The sequence below is a fragment of the Daldinia childiae genome, assembly GCF_008694065.1.
Source record: "Daldinia childiae strain JS-1345 chromosome Unknown Scaffold1, whole genome shotgun sequence".
Taxonomy (NCBI): Eukaryota; Fungi; Ascomycota; class Sordariomycetes; order Xylariales; family Hypoxylaceae; genus Daldinia; species Daldinia childiae.
Window position 1 is genome coordinate 2663998 of NW_022984642.1, and position 18735 is coordinate 2682732.

An 18735-nucleotide genomic window follows, 5' to 3' on the forward strand; every position below is an offset into this window, starting at 1 on the left:
ATTTATATATTTCTCGCATCATCTGGACCTGCCACGATTTTTCATCATTGTCCTTCTGATTTATACAGACAGCGTCTACCCAAATGAGCCCATGGCATACATCCGATTCCGATCCCCTATAGTAGGCCAGAGCAAGATGTAAATTATCCGTGATTTCGACTTCAAATGATTCTGAAGAACCAATCGTGCCTAGCGGTATGTCGGGGTAATAATTGCTTATTCGAAGAATCAGCCGCCTTGACTTAGTCGAAGGACCCCATACGTACGAAAGAGCGTGGAAGTCTGGGGGTGCTTCGAGGCTGGCTTTAAGTAATTCGCACTCGGTGGGTCGTTCGAGGTCTAAGTTCTCTTTAAGCTGGCGTTCAAGATCGCTATTGGTTATTCCGATATCAACACTCTGGTGCCAGCTGTGAAGGGTACCCTCAAGCTTCAGCTTGAGAAGTCTGATCTCCTTTTTAGATCGATTAAGGGGAAGTAGTCTATAATCAAACGGGATTGCTCGTGCCGGCTCTGACGACATCGTATTCGAGTAAGAAATGTCTTGGATTTGGGCTTTTGCTAGGTAATAATCTGGAGTGTATTATTTAAGTAGTTCGAATAGGCAAAGCAGGGGAAAGGTTGCGCGTTGAAAGGAAAGAGGCTTCTCAAATCACACATGAATCCATGTCTTGTATTTATTAACGGCTGGCTGTAACTGTGTAAAGGCAGATTCAAGTACAGCCTTAATCAGGTAGTCTTGCTTGTTCAGTGCTCGCATAGCCACATTGGCACGCTGGCTGGGAATGATTGGCGATGAGTTTAGGGATTTTATTTAGGTTATTAGATTGTACTGGCCAAGTGTAATCACCTAACGTACAGTTACTAGATTTCAATAGCTTTTTATCATTGGCTTGCGATCTCGCGGGTAAGAGCCTTACCCCTGAGATTAGACTATAGAGGGACAAAGAGCTAGAAACCTGCGGTCTTCCTTTAACTTGTACGTTAAAATTACTCATTAAATAACATTCACCTGTAATAATATGAGGTACTCATATTGGGCGCTTCAGGGGACATATTCTATTTATTTAGGCGTTACTTGAACCCCTTCACTCATTGGACAACAAATTGCTGTTTGTGCGACTTATGCAAAACAGAAGTATCTAGTACTTCACCAGTGTCAGACTTGATGAAGTCGACTTGAAGGTTATTAACATCCAAAAAGCTTATCTTAGCATAGCTAAAATCATCAGCATACGCGAAAGAGTTGAACGAGACATTGCTTCCCACTGCGCTAAGACCCTCGATATTTCCCGCGCCACCCGCCACGATGTACATCGGTGCTGTAGGATCATTCATGCCCTTGGGGTCCACGGTATTATTGAAGGCGGGCTGGAAACGTTGAGAGTTGTGAACGTGGCCGAATATAGCCAAGTCAACACCGTACTTGTAGAGTAGCGGCTCAAATGCGGTTTGGCACGGCGTGCAGCCGCCACCTCCGGTAGTATACCATGGCCGATGGCCTCCGATAACGAGCCAAGGTGTTATTGTGCGGTCTACAGAGGCGAGGTCCGCCTCGAGAAACTGAAGTTGTTGGTCAGGGGCACCGAAGGGGCCGCTGTTGAGGCCCGCAGAACCCCCTTTTCCGTCTGGCGCGTCATCAAAATCCGTCTCTGTATTAAGCATGACGAAGTGGAGCATGCCATATTCGAATGAATACCAGAAAGGCGGGTTTGCCAACAGTTGTGCCTTATTGGCGTTGATCTTAGCAGCTTCAGTAGCGGAGGTTGATGGAAAAGCGGTTGCCATTGTATCCCCAAACCGGTTCATGAAGTCGGTGAAGTTCTTCTGCCCTGCAGGGCATAATCCCGTCGTATAGGGGATTTCTTGGCAGGCGGCCTCGTGATTCCCAGGGCTGGCCATGTAGGCTTTACGGCCAGATATCGGGGAGAGTTGATCGTAAAATTGTTCTAGGATAGCCTGAAAGGCTTCTTCGCCATTAAAGAGATTCTTGGGTTTTAATATCCAGTCATCAGCATATGCAAAGTCTCCAGGATGCACGATGAACTCGTAGTCATCGACAGTATTAGCCAGTTGGTTAATAGTCGTGTGATTCAATGATGGGTCAATATGCGGAATTGTATCCCGCTTGGCCTCATCCATTTGAATGGTGTATCCATCAGCGCCATAAACACCCAGATCTATTACGGCGTTCATAGCAAAAGGGGTCGTATCGCCGGCTATCCGCGGGCTAAAGAAATGTTCGACACTAGAGTTCGTCGATTCTATTTTATAATAATATGTAGTGGCGGGCGATAGTCCTGTAAGTATTACCACGTTGGCATACGTGCGTGAGCTTGCATAAGTGACTGAGTTAGTCGAGCAAGCCTGAGAAGTGAGCGTATTGCTAGATGTGCCATATTGGACACAAGGCTTGTCTATCTTCTGGTATGTGTTCCAGCCCACAGAGATGGCTAGAGGGTATAGTGTTAATTAGTAAAACACGAAGGGGCTTTCCAAGAGTAGCGCGCAGCTTATACTGTCACGGACTCACCATTAGGACCGTTGATGGCAAGACGTTGCTGGAACGGAGTTGTCAAGTCAGAAGGTATTGCCGGGAAGCTGGCTGCAGCAATAACACATGAGGCCAAGAGAGGTAACCTCTGTGAAAGCGCGAATAAGTTCACCATCATGTGAAGCTCCTGCAACAGCAACAAAGCTCAAGCAAAACTGAGACTTACACCCTGACCTGGGAATCCGACATCCTGAAGGTATTAAAAGTATTTATAATGCGCTCGCTCTATATGGTTGACCGTTATGGAGCCACCTGCAGTGTCAGCTGCATCTTGAAATAGCGCTGTAGAAGGGGTTGCGTCTGCAACCCGTGGGGCAGACGATTGGTCGAGAACACTGCTCAGCTGCTCGGATATGGACACCATCGTGGCTCCGGGAACAAGGTAGATGCTGTCTCCGGCATGAAAATGCCGGGGTAATTACCTGTATAAGAAGGCCCTTCTCTTCGTAGAACAGGTATACTATGAATTATATTGGCCGTAGATCTTTGTGGTTTGCATTAGGTTCTAATTGATGGATCACAAAGGTCCAGGATTGAGGATCATTGTGAGGAATTAAATGCGACGCTAGAGAAATTACGTCTCACTTAAGAATCTAGAGTAAGAATCCAATCGAGAATTGAAACAATTGGTACTAGTCATTTTATTCTTACCCTAACATCACTTAGGCGTGTAAGTATACTTCGAACTTGAATTCATTTGCTACTTGAGGTAAGACTCAAGATTAATTAAGAAACACAAGACTGAGCACGAATGATGTCGAATAACTTTAAGGAAATACGGATCAACTGCCAAGCTTTACTCTATGACAAGAGGGGTTTTGAATTGAACGGAAAGGTCAAAGTTAATGTATCGATATCCTCGAATTCTAACTTAGCTATGAGAGGAGATGTAATATATACGAGCTGAAAAGTAGGCAATTGGTTAATCTTCATGATCTGTACTATGCCGATGTAAGGGTGTGGCGTAGCATAGGAAATGCAGATTACTGGGGAATGAGATCTGATATGCGCCAATGATTATTGCATATATTACGATCTCGTTATGCTCTCAGATATTTTAAATGGTAGTGAGTTATGATTTCACTAATCCCACGGGCCTACCCAAGTACAATCTTACCTAGAAACCTGCCTACTCAGCTTACGTAGTCAAGAGTGTATCTTAGGTATTCTTCATTGTGACTGAGGATGTCGTCTTAGAAAATGAATGCCTAGATTGAAGCTCAAAAGAAGAAATTCCATCCCTTTGCCGATAGTGAAGTAGAAGCTTGGTGACAGCTCTATCAATGAGTTTACCGATCAGAATGACAAGCTTGCTGACTTCGCCGTCGAGCCACGACGCCTATCTGCTGGAAAGGGGATTCTAGGTCTAGATCCATGATCCACCGACCTACCCCTATTCAATAATTACCGGACCGAGTGGGTTCAATTTCAGCGTAAGCACACCGAATCTACCCTCATGTCAGCTGCTTTTAACAAGCCTGCCGGCACCCGACGGTCTCTTCTTTAGATCTTGACGAGACCAGTCCTAATTGTCAAGCGAATCGTTAAGCTCATATCGACTAAAACTTTCCTTGCTAGGATAACGACGAGTGTAGCTAAAGATGATGCGATGAAAAAATTCTTGCATTGGACTAACGAAAATGTGGCGGTCAGGCTCTTGTCAGATAGCCACTGGAGCAAACGCCCTGGGCTGAGAAACTATCCACCTATGATCCTGATCCGATTTGATGCAGCTCTCGATGCCTGTGTGCCCGCTGCCGCACCATGGCTCGTCTACCGCGCAGATGGCATGTACCAAAAAGCGTTATTGGGCGGAAGTAGAGCCTGAGAGCACTCGTATACCGGTACTAATTAAAGCATCAATAAACGACAGAGTAAAGAGCGGTGGAATTTCTGGTGGAAAGCGTCAGAATTGAGAGGAAATAGGCGAGTGGTAGAGGGCTGTGTGCCGCGAGCGGTCGAAATGAAATAAAGAAATAGTTCATATAGGGTATTATGGTTACTATCATATAGTGCAGCGGATTTCAACATATCCATATCGGTTCCATGTTAACGATAGGTACCTCCTATTTGCAACTATTTAAACAATCAAAGCAAAACGTCAAGTTGCCCCTAGACACACAACAAACCCACATATGCTAATACCACAACTAAACATAGACATAGCAGAAAGCACCATCGTATCCGCCGAGTTGGTCATGCGTCTCTCCAAGCTTAATCGGGGGCCCAAGCCACTCCATATCAACCATAGTCTCCATGGGGTCCATAGGGTCGTCCGCTCGTCGGTTCTTGTGCATCGGCATGGACATGTTGCCAGATGGGACAGCGTTGAGGCGATTCTCCGGGTCCTGCATCTGCCAGATCCACCATAGACGGTCGAGTGCGGTGTGGTGGAAGTAGAAGAGCGGGTCGCCGGGCGAGGTGAATGGATCACCACCCGGGTCTACAGCAGCGATGTAATGACCAGCCGTGTGAATCTATTCTCAAAAGTTAGTTCTGACCTTTTACTGGTCTAATAGTGGAAAACTTAACCCCAGGGATAGGGGTCGTTCTTCGGTGGTGGGGTTCCTAGAAGCTCGTTGTAGAAGCCATCCATTTCCTTGTTTTCGTTGATCAGATGGAAAGCACGGTCGGCTTTGGCCCCCATGGCCGCATTGCGGTTGACATCGCGGCGCAGGCAGCGCGGGTTCGAGCCGGTGCCGTCGGGTCTTGGATTCTTGGCGATACCGGTCGCCGTTGACATTGAGGTAGGGCCAAGGCTGACGACCATGCTGTTGTCATGTTAGTAATCTACGTGTTATGGATGAGAATATGATAGGATAGGACTGTTAAGAAAGTAAATGGGAACGAACTCCGAGAAAGGTCCTTCAGTGACACAGCCTCCACCACCTCCCGACTTGATGTTGGGAGTACGTCCGGGCTGCGAAACACCCTTGTAGGTAGGCTCTAGAACACCGTTGCCTCCTAAACTGGATGCATTACCATTGAGGAGGGGGGAGTTGAGAGGATCTTCCGAATAGCGGTCGTAGTTCATGTACTAGTATAATCAGCAACGATGCTTCAACAACTTGAAGTATCGGGGTTGGCTTACAGGCTGGTAACCGGTATAGTTACATTCCTCGCGAAGCGCTTTCTCAAAGAGCCAGACATAGTACTTGTGTGCGCCAAACAGGTGTAGGTTATCGTGAAGCTGCATGGCGTGTGTCATATGATACGCGACAAAATCATCGTATCGACTTAAGGCTCCAGGGAACCTCTCCTTGTCCACTGTAGGAGGTAACTTCATCAAGCACATGACGGCGGCGACATATTCCTGTCTTGATTCCTCGGAAAGGTCACTCCTGTTTATCACATTAGTATTACAACCGGGTTTCGCGGGCGTTAAGAATAGAAGACAGACCATTCCCTCCGTACGATCGCATTTTCTAGCGTACAGTTGTTGTTCGTCTCCGTAGCGACCTTCTTAGCTAGCCATGCTTCAACCTTGGGCATGGTAGCCTCTTCTAACTTATCGACGGCATCAAGCGGGTAGTTAGGGTTACGAATACTAGACGAATACCATTAGTTAGCTTGATTAATATGAGAGACTAGTGAATAGGATTGGAACTTACACTTCTATCTTCGATGAATATTCACTGCGAGGCACCTTTACTGCTGCTCCTTGAACCCCACCGAGGAGCGAGGGCAGCAGGAGAGTGCTCCAGATAGTCCGCATGTTAACACGGCGACCTATTCCAAGATAGAGTTGGATATCAGAAACCAACTGCAATAAACCTGGAACTGGGACCCTTCTCAAGCGTTATATATAGCCCACATTTCCCCCGGCGGCTCAATCAAAGAACCTGGGGATGAACCTTGCACCTCCGCACGGCACTTGCAGCAAAGCTGTAATGAGGCAAATTTCATTTACTCGACCAATGATAAATATACTCAATATATTTAGGCTTTGATGAATGTTCGGCAGAGGACGTGGCGATTATTTATTGCAGACTGAAGAGCATTCGCGAAGGCAGTTGACAGAGCTCCCCTATACCCAAGTACAACGTAGGATATTCAGCCCGCATAACTTTATCCGCTGGGTAAGGGGTTTTCTGCAATACCATACCACGTAAAAGTGTCATTCATAAAATATGGTAGTAATGTCTAGTAATGTTATTATGAAGGTAGTAACTAGTTAATAAGTTCCTTTTGGTTTTCTTACAATATACGCATTTGGTAGTATCATATGAACTTAGACTACCCAGATAACTATTGCCAATATATTGCTATATCTCTCTCACCACTTGCTAATGTACTTAAAACATAACAAGCATACAATTAGGGGGGCGACCCAATGTAGCAAGCTACACATACAAAGAGTTATTCCAAAATTCAAAGTTCCCATGTTCTAAGAACAGTCCACAGAGTACGAGTGTCCTCGGAAAGGGGTTGCGTAGCAGTTGCCAGGATTGTTACCACTATTGCTATAGTTAGCCTAGAACAGCACGAAGCGTAGAGAATTTGACATACCGTGAGATGGTATATGGCGCACGTGGATTTCCGCAGTCAAGCTCGCTGAAAATCTTAATCTCGCAGGCGTTACTTGAAAGCTCGATCGATCCGATACCGAGTGTTCCGGTTATATCGTCCGTGTTTCGACATGTAACGCTGCTTGCACATACTTCAATTTCATCCCCGGAAAAGTTAAAGCACGCGGTACCAGTGTATATGGTTCCTATGGCACCGCTGCATCGTTGTCGGGGCACGAGGCTAATGCCATCGGACTGGACAGGACTGGCGATGGCTCCTGCAGCGAGGAAAAGCGAGGTGGCGAGGATTTTGAAAGAAGACATGGTGATGCTGTTGTTGAGACGGAAGTATAAAGAGGATGAAATGACTGTGGCTTGGTGATAGTAGCTTGAGAAGAGATTTGGAGGTGCTTCTTCTCTATTTAAACTCCCCTCCTCATCCTCATGGCAATTTAAATCGGTGTAGGTAAACTACACAAGAGGAATTTCGGGAGGATGCCGTGACAACTACCACCTGCCATTTTTCTTTTGCGTCTTGTTCGGTGAATATGCAACTTCTAAAGCGAGAATCTTGTGGGCCGAGTACGACTAGGTAGAGTAAACAGGGTAGATTAAAAGTCATAGTTATCAGATCTTGGCACCCCTAGCAAATACAGGGGGAGATCTATATAGGCTACCCCATGTGGAGTGTAGCTCTTTCGAAAGAAGTAGTTAACTAAGAGATATCTAAATAGTATGCATACTAGGAAACTGAGAGCTATAGCTACATAAACGATATTACGCAGACACATGAAATAGATTTCAATGACAAGGAATTAACTTGGTTTTGGGTTGTAACTATTACACCGACTGAGATATGTATACCATAAGACGGTAGACTGTGTCTTAAACTTAGACCGGCAAGCAAGATAAATGTCATTAAACCCCCCTACTTCTTTTATTCCAGTTCCAAAATCTTTTTCTTGAAGGAAGAATCTAAAATAGCAAGTAATTGGATACCTTTACGGTTGCATGAAGAACTCCAATATTTTAATCTGCACACGATTATTAATCTAGGTTCTTGATTATTAACCCTGGTTGACAGCAGTTGATAATCTCTGACATATCGCCCACCGAAGTTGGTACAATGTGGAAACTAGAAGGTGTACCGCGAAGAAAAACGAACGGTTCTGACATTGTCTCGGCATGTCCTGATAGATCTTGATCGAGAAGCTTGAATTGAATAACCCCGTATATATGATCGAATGTAAATGTGGGGGATCGTCTTCAGGGAAGTGAAACTAGGGTTAGTTAAACCAACCTTCTTATTTTGAGAATTCCGAGATTTGAAGTCGGACCGGGCTTGAAGTCCATATTTTGCTACCACAATGGCTTAGATTTGTAGATACAAGAAGGAATTGGCTGATGTGTGTTTAGACGAGGATAAATCCTTTAGTTTAGAAAAATTCAGATCTATTCAACTCAATCGTTAAGGAATATTTTCTAGTAACACTCCTAGGTACCCCTTAATGTTAACCCTATTTCTCCGATCATGGGGAAGAAGCACGTTGGTGGCGCAATAATATACAAACAGATTTATCCAATTCCGGTCCTCATACAAAAGCACTATTCAAGAGTGGCGGAGTAGTTTCATCAACATATTCATGCTCTTCTCTCTCAAACAAGTTCATATCTCGTGCCGCCGAAAATAGGGGCCATGCATCCCGGCATCTCCTTTTCGATTGCAACTTTGAATCTCCAACCCGTGCAATGGCCAGGCATCAAAACCTTTGGCTCAAGAGCTTTTAGGTCCTCGAGCGACTTCTGTAGCTTTTCCGGGCTGCCGTCAGCTAGGTGGTAGCCACCTACGACGGTGTACAGAGGGACGCCGCCTCCAAGCTCGATCGCATGACGCGAGACATTGACTACGCCAGCGTGGCTGCATCCAGTGAATACGACTAGACCTCGGCCCTTCAAATTACACATGACCAATCGTTCGTCCATGATAAGCTCGTCTTTCTCCCATTGGCCTGCTGAATTGAGGCGGATGCCGTTGGGAATGCCACCTTCGTAGGAGGTAAGTCTTGGAATAGACCCAGAGATCAAAAATGTGTCGTCTAGCGCCGTATGTACCTCATCGCTCTTAAACACAGTGGCGCCCGCCTCTTCGATCTCGGTGAAGCTTGGATCAGGCTCGAGAGAGATTGGCTCGTGGGCCATGACACCTCGGAATTCGGGTCGATCGGGGTGTAGATCCACTACGACTTTTTCAGTATGATCCAAGCCTGTCTTGGCTGCTTCGATCATCCGGACTGCAGTGGCCATCCCGCCTGAGTGATCGCGATGCCAATGCGACAGCACGATTCGTTCGATTGTGCTTGGATCTAAGCCTAGTCTTGTCATATTGCTCTCCCACACGGCCTCCTCTGGCCCGGTGTCGAATAGCAGACTATGGGACTTGCCGTCCTTGGTCACTGTTATTAAAAGTGACAGTCCGTGAGCGCCGCAGCAGAGGGTATCCATTCTCATTTGCAGCTTGGCGCCGCCTCGCTGCACGTCCGTCGGGAGAGGCCGTAATGGAGCTCCTAGGAACGATTGGGGGTGTTTGACGGCAGGGTGCGGCGACGGAGAAATCTGATCAATCTCATCATTGATTATTGCCTGGATCGTCAAGCTATCTACCTCAGCGAGCTTCGGGATCGTGGATGTAGACATATTGAGAGAAGTGATTCTCTTTTTATTTTCGGTTATTTATATAAGTTAATGAGCTAAGTAGGTGGCGACTTAGTATGCTTTGTATTGTTATTGAAAACTTCCATGACTGTCGAGAAGCAGGTTATTATATATATATTCGAGATTATGGCCAATACAGGCTTATTTGTGTGTAAATCGTGGGGCATGATGTTCGCCGATTAGCCAAGGGATTGTAAGAGTCGTAAGGATTGAAGACCTAGAGAAACCGCTTATTAACATAGAAGTTAAGCACATATAAGCCGTATAATTAATCTCGACCTCATATAGGAAACGCCGTTAGAATCGGCTGGCGTCAGACACTCTAGAGTTACCGACGTAGGATGTAGTCGCCGTCTACATATATATGGGTACAGCGGGTCTACGCCCCGCGAATGGTTTTAATCCCCCGGCGTATATTCCGCAGTAACTAGAGTTTCACTATACTATGATTTAATTCCATATATGTTTACGTAGTATCTGATTTAAAGGGGAGATGGGTTTTTATTTCTATGAAGGCTTATTATCTGCTCGTCTTTTACCAACATATCGGATCCCGAGCAAGACTACTTTAAGCTAGGCTAGAGGTTTAAGCTAAGGTGGAGGCCTACGATGAGAGGACGACCTGCTCTCCATCGTTAGGAAACGAGGTATTCGTTGTTTCATTAACTATTCCCAACGACAAAACATAGCCGTACTTCCAGCTATCCGCTCCGGGGACAACTTGAGGGCTCTGAATATCACTACGCGACTCCCTAACTTCAGTAGTATTTAGACCAAAGAGCTCATCTCGCTTGGTAACGAAGTCAGGGGTAATTTGGTTATCTCCAGTATAACCCATCACAAGCTCAGGGATACCGATAGGGTAAGTAGAATTCTGCTGGTCATATCTCCAGGTGTGGAATGTTTTGCCATAAGTTCCAACCACTGCAAGATCAATAGTTAGCGGTTAGGAGACGAGGTATATATCAGATAAGCGGTAAAGCTTGGAAATGGAGAAAAAGGAGAGCCCGAGCCCGGGGAGCACATACAGACATCCTTCATAATGTGTGTGATCCACAGATGCTGGTAATCCTGGTTGGGTCAAAAAACCACTAGTTACTTCATAGACGTGACTGTGCCATAGTTGACGTTCTTAGAGGACATTAGTTATCTTTTGATCTCTTATTTGATTAATCTAGTCCCCTCACCTTCGTAGTCCAACGTCTCGAAAGCAGCGGAACTAATGATGTATTCGATACCTGCTAGGCGTGCAGGTGCCGTCGCAGTATTGTAGACAGCGCATTGCAACATATCGTCGCGAATAATCACACAATAGTGGTTGGCGGAAATTTCCCAGTCACTGTGTCCTGAGACGAAGTGGAAGCCGTTCAGGAATAGCACGGTGCCTTCAGGGCCGTAATGGCCGAAAGGTAGGGAAGCTGACATACCCAGGGGCAAAAGGGCCAGCACTGTAGAGAGCACAGGGAGAAGCTGTTGGTAATGCATGGCTGTAATTGAAGATTTAGAATAACTGAAGAATCTTGAAATTGGTGTACTCTGATGATTCGAGCATGATTGATATTGAGAAACCGCAGCAAGAGTCGTCCTTATATACTAAACCACTGGATAATTACCGCATCATCGTGAATATTAACAACTAAAGGCATTCCACTCCTCGCCGGGAATAATGAGGAGAAAGCGCCCTTGGCATCGTCTCCTCAAGTATGTTGACATCGCCGAGCGGAGATCAGAGATTCTCCATGAACTCATCACTGGCTTCTCATATCGCCGCGTTCCATTATCTCTTCATCCTTGTTTACTCCCTCATTTTTCATCTAGACCTTGCTCACGAGCGCAAGACTACTGAGAAAAATGCAACCTCATCATCTCTGAAAACAGGCCATGATAGTCCCGCAACGATAGCATGAAGTAAGACTATCATGAGCGACGACAAGCATCGAATTGATACCCCACAGCAATTGCGTGTAATTTGTCCAAGCAGTAGGTTTCCGTCTGGTGATAAGGTCGCCGATTACATTTGCATGTAATGGGTCCAGTTAGATCCCAAGCTTTCAGCGTCGAATGCACATCGCCGTTTAATCCTTGCTCTCACACCAATAATGAGCAAACGTCAAAATTGAAGGCCGACATCCTTATGGATCCTGCAGATGACTTAAGAATGGTCCCACACATGAGCAAGTTTGTAAGTAAGTGCCCGAATACTCTCCGTAAAGTCTTCGTAAGATTCCCATGTCCCCTGTCCCGTCCCGCGACAGCGCGTGCTCTACGCAGAGACTCTTGCCGGGAGGACAGGGGAGGCTTTGCGTTACGTTATCTCAAGTACATTGTCACTCGTCGAAAAGTAGCGGGAAAAGCCGAGGAAAAACGCTGCGAAACTCGGGCGAATTCGTGTAAGGGAGTAGTGTCTTAAAAGTTCAAAAAGAGGTAGATATCAACTTAAAGACGGAATGGGAAGATGAGCATACATATAGTATGCCACAAAGGTTGATGGTATCGAGCACGCCATTGCCCCTGTCATTCTCTTCGATGAGAAATTTCCTATTTTGGTCTTGGGGAATCCGGCAATGCGAGCGGATATCGGGATAGACGCCGATGTATGTGAGATGTATGTAAGATCCGCTTCCATTGAAACGCTGCGGGATCTTCGCATTACATACCCAGTACGAAATTAACAACTACACGTACGTAATAACTTATACTGTCACTTGAACCTTTGAATATGAAACTGTAGCTTGAGAGTAGAACATTGTTTAGTTAATACTTTTTTATCAAAGTTAGATCTCGACTTAAACACACTATTAGCCTATTCGCGATCTAAAGCTGTCCACCCCACGATAGATCAAGGAAAACTTCATTAATTCATTCATAAGCATGAGATATCCTTAGCCCTAGTTTGTAGAAGAACCCAGCATGTGGAAGTACGAAGCTAGCTCCGCCATGGGCCTAATTCCCGAATCAGATCTCTTGTGCGAGGTGAGAGGTAGAACAGAACTGTTTCTGGATATACTTGGCGAACGCCAGCCACTCGCAATCTTTATTGCAATCAACTTTGCAAGCCATACACAGAGCCCAAATGTCATCCTGTGAGCCAGCAGCATTTAGCTGGTCGATAGACAATCGTGTTGAGTTTACCACTATAAGAGAAGTCAACAGCTTCTGCAATTCTCTGGGATTGTTAGCCCGTTGCGACAACTGGTGGACGCCTGAGATCCACTCAGTGGCATCTGAGTCATCGTTGTCTGCGCTGACAATTGGGAGTCTAGAGTCTGTACGGCCATTGACATGGTCAGGCTTCCACACAGACTCCCGCTGTCGCTGGCGTTTCAAGCACGCAGCTAGCAGTTCTGGACAGAGCGTGGGCTGAGCTCTGGTCTTCTGCTGTGTACCATGGTCGCTCACTAGCCAGCGCAAGTGAAAGAGGCCATCCAATCGCGCATCCGTTGGCTCATCCCCGTAGATGCTACGCAGGGTATCAGCCATAGCCGGGTGAATTGGGATTCTATAACCCAAGCTACGTTCCCAATATCGATGTACTAGCTGGACGCCGAGAAAAGTGCCAGAGGCGTGTAGTAGGGGTTCTGGACAACCAGTGTTGACTAAATCATCCATCATGTCAAGGTATACTGAATGATATCCAATCTTTCGCCTTCTCTCAAGAGTCGGTTGCATATTCTGCTCCCCAAAACTGATAGTCGGCTGATGATTATCCACTTGGTAAATTCGCGCGGCTGATTTGGCCAGGTCCATGGAAATACAAGAATTGGAAGAGCTGCCCAAAACCCAATTTTCTTCTAGTAAGCCCAAGCCTGCTATCCGGGAGATTATGATCATACAGGCGTATGTGCCTGCACTGTGCGTTCGGAGCACGATGCTATCCCATATACCCTCGGCATGCTGGCTCATCTGAGCGTGAATACCAGTGTCGCTATTAGCGGTACCCTCAAACTCGACCTTTTCGGCATACTGGAAAATGAGTTGGCGGATGAAACCAAGTAGCACATGGGTTGCATCCCGGCCCCAATTGTCGTTCACCATTGCCTGTACGAGGTTACGAAGGGAACGGCCATATAACCGGAATTTCTCGTGTACAACATCCAGCGGAGGTATGCAGAAATCATCTGGAGAGGTAATCATGGCCGTAAGCCACATGTCGAGAGGTGAAGTCTTGAGATCAATACCGGTCCAAATGGCCATCCATTGGATAATATCTCGGCAAAGGCCTTGGGCCGTTTGCTTGGCTGAGCTATCTTGCTTCTTTGTCCAATCCGTATAGTCACAAAATAAGAAGCTGCCTTTCTCGCGGGCTTGGTCGATTCGATGTAAAACAGCTTCAAGAGGAGGCCAAAAGTTAACTTGATGCTCCTGTGAAAACCCCGACTCATAACCCTCGCCGCCCATGAGAGTAAAATAATTAGCTGTGTGTTTATTATAGCGATGGTTTGGGACCAATGTTGGCTCCTCAGGAGCCCGGGACTTTGGCATCTTATAATGAAGAAATTTGCACTCGATGCTGCGGGAACACGAGCCGCCACACCACAAAGAATGCGCCGTGTGGATCAACTCAACATATGTCTGTTTTAGCTAATTCTTCGAGAGCATCCAGCGCTGAGCCTGTGTAGGCGAGCGTGTTAGGGGAGATTGGGACCATGCCTGGTCGAGTTTCGACCATGATCCAAGTAGGTAATTACGGATTATCGGTACATGCGAAGTCGATAGGTATTAAATGTGATGCTCAAGGCGTAGTATGTCTGTCTATGTTGCGCTCTTCACCAATGCTATACGGACGCGGGTGAGAAGTGGAAGTGCAACTCTGCTGGGACTGGACTACTATTATAGCCAGGAGCTCCTCATCCTAGGCGCCTTGGTGTTCTAAGGATTTAATAAACATCGCGTAATGGCAACTTTTTGCGAGTTTTGTTTCCACGTAGCCGAGAATCGGATCGACCGAGAACTGTTTAGCAAGGCTGGTTGTAAGCGATTAGTGACACATTATCTCATACGAGTAATAATTTGTAAACGTGGCTTTAGATATTAATCCCGTTTCCTCTATTTGTTATTGAGGTGTGGCCTGCCCGAGCAGAACTATCCTCCCTGTCTGTTGACTGTCTATCTGTACATCTCAAAATCATAAAACGTAGCAGGTCATTAAAGTCTTAATATCATGCCCTATCCATCGTAAACCAATAGCCAATGCCTTTTTTCTCTGAAGCATAATTCGGCTCCGTCTCCAAGTCGGAGAGATACGCCAGACCGTCGGAATCATTATTAATGTAGATGGCGTTAGTGTTTGCCGTGATCTCATCTCGTAATGCGGGCCAATCCGCTTCTGTTTCATCAATGTTGTACATTTCCCTCCCATACGTAGGAAACTCGTAAAATAAAATAAGAGAAGTGAACGGGGTGACCACTATTCCATGATCATCTTTCTTAATGCCCATCGTAAGTCAACCCGGTTCCGATTACCGGTGTTGCTCCAAGGACCACACTTTCGGCGCCATCGTGACTCCTCTTCGTGTTGGCGCCTAATAAATTCCGGGCCGACATCGAATTCTTCGCCTACTAGCCAGTCATCCCTAAGGTCGCTTCCCCGACCATGACCAACGGAGTCCTTATCCTTGTCATCAAGGTCAGGAATGTCTTTGAAAGGATCGTCGTCATCCATTGCATTAAAACCTTCCATGGGGTCATTAGACATAGAAGGGGTTACGTCTGCTTTCAGCCAGCACATATTCTGCGGATCGAAAACCATGTCACCAACCCGCTTAACACCTTTAGTGGCAGTCATATTAGTAATGAGTACTGGCCTCGAAGTAGAACCCTCCCTATCACGCGTTACGTGAGGGGGGATAGATGTTGTGGGGGACGGGACTGGGACATCGAATGCACTAAGAGCATTATCATTTCCCTCCCAACGGAACGTTGTTGGATTGTATGTCATGCCATTGACAACTGATATCTGTGAGTTAGCGTTGCTTTTTTGAGAGTGTTCAGATTTCTGCGGGGTAAGGGACGTTTGGGGTCTCTGAGACTTCACAGATACTTGGGGTTTCCAAGGTGTTGGGATGATCTTAGCTGGTGATGCCTCCTGACATATTCTGACCTTGTGAGCTTGCGCCTTGACAAGCCCTTGATTCTTAAGAGATACTGTGGGCTTTTTAGGTGTAGGGGACTTCCCAGCCACTGGTGATCTTTTAGATGCATTGGAATCCCGGAGTTTTTGGAGCCTCTCGGGGGATTGGGGGATGCGAGATATTGGACGCTTTTGCATCTCTAGTTTCTGCAGCTTTGGGGGACGCTTAGGGATTTGGGGGATTTGGGACGTTTTATGTATTCGAGCTATCTGATGCTGCTCATGTGTCTTGGGTTGTTGTGAATTATGGGGTGTTGTAGGCCTACCTTTGGTTTCCTTTGCGGAGCTCAGGTTGGAAATCAAGTGCGGCTTGAGCTGAGGGGTCTTTTGAGATCTCTTAGCCCTGGGTGTATTATAACTATGTAGCCCAAAATTTCCCCTAGCAGATAGCTGCGCAACCCTCGGATTAGTGACGGGAGCAAGTGGTCCCGAGGCGGGTGCTCGCTGTGCTAAGATCGTCTCTCTGGCAATACGACTGGCAGCTGTATCTCGGGCAAAGTGCGGTAAAGAGTCGAGTCTCGCTGGCGAGAAAGGAGATACAGGACTTGGCGTAGTTCGCTCTGGCAAAACGTTCTGGTAAATCTTATTTCGGATATTCGTTCTATTTCCGCATGCAACTGGCTGCTTAACAAACTTAGATTCGGCCTGCGCTGATGTCGGAAGGTCATCAAATGAGTCAAGTTCATGACCATCACCAAAGCGGCGTACTCGTCGTGGCTTGCTGACCTGCTGCCATATAGGCTCGGCTGACATCTTCTCATTACGCGCCCTTCTTGGGCTTGGTGATCTCGCCCCGGTCCGAGAGAAGGCGCGAGATAAGGGTCGAAGTTCTGGGCCATGATCGGAATCGTGACGTCGAAACGGTCGTGTACCCTGCGTACTCTTGGCACTTACATGCTGCGACTGTGATTGAGATGCACCGGCGGGTAAGAAGGGATTTCTTCTTGCCTGTGCTGCGCTACTTTCATAAACGGGGCGAGCTCGATCAACTGGAGTCTTCGGTCGTAGGATAGACTGGGGTCTGCTAGACTCGACGCGTGAATCGGTGCGCGAGGGTGGTCGATCAAACCGCGAAGATGCAGGCTTCGCTGGTGCAGCAGCATGACGCAAAGCTGGTAGAGAGCGCTTTAGTCTAAGGAGTTGTGCGCTTGTCGTAGTAGGTTCGTTACGCAAGGCTCCAATAGAAGCCTTTTGGCTCAGGTCTCTTCTTCGTGGTGTAGAAAATTGGGCTGACTGTGCCGAGGAGGGTGTAGTAGGCGTGTGGATGCTTGAGATGGAAGATTGTGAGGAATGACCAATGCGTGATTGAGATCTTCGAGAAGGTCGTGGGAGTATAGGGCCACCGCTTTCGGATACAGGCTCAAGCGAAGGCTGAGTCAGTGCACGTTCATGGTTACCCATAGGTCGGGGCAGACGAGAGACAGGCGTCGATGTAACCGGTTTATTGGTGAAGGTTACAGAGATCGATGTCTTCGGTCGTGTAGGACTAACCAGTCGAGTTTCTTTGACCTTGACATTGCGATGTAACGTGGACTTATCAGGGCGGAGTACATCCCCATCACCAAAGTCAAGACCATCCAAGGGGTCCTCATTGTCTGCTGTAGGTTTAACTGCATTATTAGGTAACGAAACTCGCTTTCCCAACACAGAGTGCCCAGGCCGTCCATCTGGGGATTGATCTTGCTTGCGTCGTTTCAGTCGTTCGCTTAAGTCCAAAGGACCATTCGGGAGAAGTAGACCATCGAAAATTTCGTCCTCACTTTCAGCTGTGATAGAACTAGCGAGACTTGGACTGAGGGCTGATACTGACGAACTGCGGGTTGAAAAGGCATCTCGCTTTGTACCGCCAAATCGAGTTCCTAGGCTACCCTCTCCCCAGTCGAAGTCATCGCTCGTATTCAATGCCGGCGTCTTAGGGATGTCCATCTTTCTAGAAAGTTTCAACAATCCATCTGATGGCAACTCTAGATCTCCTTCAATATCCTCATCACCTCGCTTTTTCTGAGGTGAAGGCGTAGGAGGGGTTATTAATGATATAGGTCTAGATTCAGGACGAAGCTTTGGGGCTTTGATAGTTGCGGCTCCGTCGCCGAAGACATCATCGTCATCATCGTCATCTCGAAATTTGTCCAAGTTGATAGGTGTTGCTAAGGTCTTTGGCGAGATTTGCCCATGTGGCTCCCGGGCAGTAATCGGAGCTTGCTGTTTCGTGGGGCTCGACATGCTTATTTGTCTTAGGGACTCGGGGTACGTTTTGCCGTCCTGGGGCTTTAAACGAAGCGGACCAGTAATAGGAAACTCTAAATCGTCACCATAATCTTCTTGGAAAATCTTCTTCATTTTTCTTCCTCCTAGTCGCTTTATGGTACCCCCCATCAAAGCAGACGGCGGCACATTCGTAGGTATCGGAATTCCCGCATGAGCAGCAGCAGCAATCGCATCCATAGTCGACTTCTCGTCATTGCCGGGTAAATGCAACTGTCTTTCGTCGTTTCCAGGTAGAGACTCTCGATCGGATCGGAAGGAAGAGAGGCTATCACGGTGGTGAGATTGCGTATTTGTAGTGGAATTACTTCGGAAAGTGAGATCCTCATTATCAATAACGAAATCATTATCATCATCCCAATCCTCAATCCAGCTCTTTCTTTCGCGAGTCTGCGGCTCCGCATTTCGTTCATCCTCGGCTTTCTCGAGCGCGTGGAGTCTATCTAGAAGATCCATCTTCTCCCAATCCGGAGGATACGCCATCGTCAACAGTCTGGTAGGTTAGGTGAATTTATGATGCACGTCCAAAAGTAATATGATAGTCGGGGTGGCTAGGTTTAGAGTGGCCA

The 18735-nt window shown here is 46.8% G+C and overlaps 5 protein-coding genes across 5 annotated transcripts; all 5 read right to left on the bottom strand.

The window, feature by feature from the left end:
- Window positions 1–1089: 1089 nt before the first annotated feature.
- Window positions 1090–2666, bottom strand: GL218_00688 (Acid phosphatase; the record flags this gene model as incomplete). The annotated part of the gene is made up of 2 exons (XM_033577121.1): window positions 1090–2450; window positions 2531–2666. 2 exons carry the CDS (start codon window positions 2664–2666, stop codon window positions 1090–1092), a joined length of 1497 nt encoding a protein of 498 aa, XP_033441675.1.
- Window positions 2667–4701: 2035 nt separating this feature from the next.
- GL218_00689 (putative tyrosinase central domain-containing protein) lies at window positions 4702–7383 on the bottom strand (the record flags this gene model as incomplete). The annotated part of the gene is made up of 7 exons (XM_033577122.1): window positions 4702–4994; window positions 5084–5322; window positions 5404–5588; window positions 5643–5892; window positions 5952–6098; window positions 6163–6280; window positions 7083–7383. The coding sequence occupies 7 exons, from the start codon at window positions 7381–7383 to the stop codon at window positions 4702–4704; spliced, it is 1533 nt and encodes a 510-aa protein (XP_033441676.1).
- A 1332-nt stretch (window positions 7384–8715) lies between these two features.
- GL218_00690 (7,8-dihydropterin-6-methyl-4-(beta-D-ribofuranosyl)-aminobenzene-5'-phosphate synthase) lies at window positions 8716–9753 on the bottom strand (the record flags this gene model as incomplete). Its single annotated transcript, XM_033577123.1, has 1 exon — window positions 8716–9753. One exon carries the CDS (start codon window positions 9751–9753, stop codon window positions 8716–8718), a length of 1038 nt encoding a protein of 345 aa, XP_033442126.1.
- A 622-nt stretch (window positions 9754–10375) lies between these two features.
- Window positions 10376–11256, bottom strand: GL218_00691 (putative embryo-specific protein; the record flags this gene model as incomplete). Its single annotated transcript, XM_033577124.1, has 3 exons — window positions 10376–10695; window positions 10804–10902; window positions 10959–11256. 3 exons carry the CDS (start codon window positions 11254–11256, stop codon window positions 10376–10378), a joined length of 717 nt encoding a protein of 238 aa, XP_033442125.1.
- Window positions 11257–15178: 3922 nt separating this feature from the next.
- GL218_00692 (Protein byr4) lies at window positions 15179–18622 on the bottom strand (the record flags this gene model as incomplete). The annotated part of the gene is made up of 2 exons (XM_033577125.1): window positions 15179–15720; window positions 16168–18622. The coding sequence occupies 2 exons, from the start codon at window positions 18620–18622 to the stop codon at window positions 15179–15181; spliced, it is 2997 nt and encodes a 998-aa protein (XP_033442128.1).
- Between the last annotated feature and the right edge of the window lie 113 nt (window positions 18623–18735).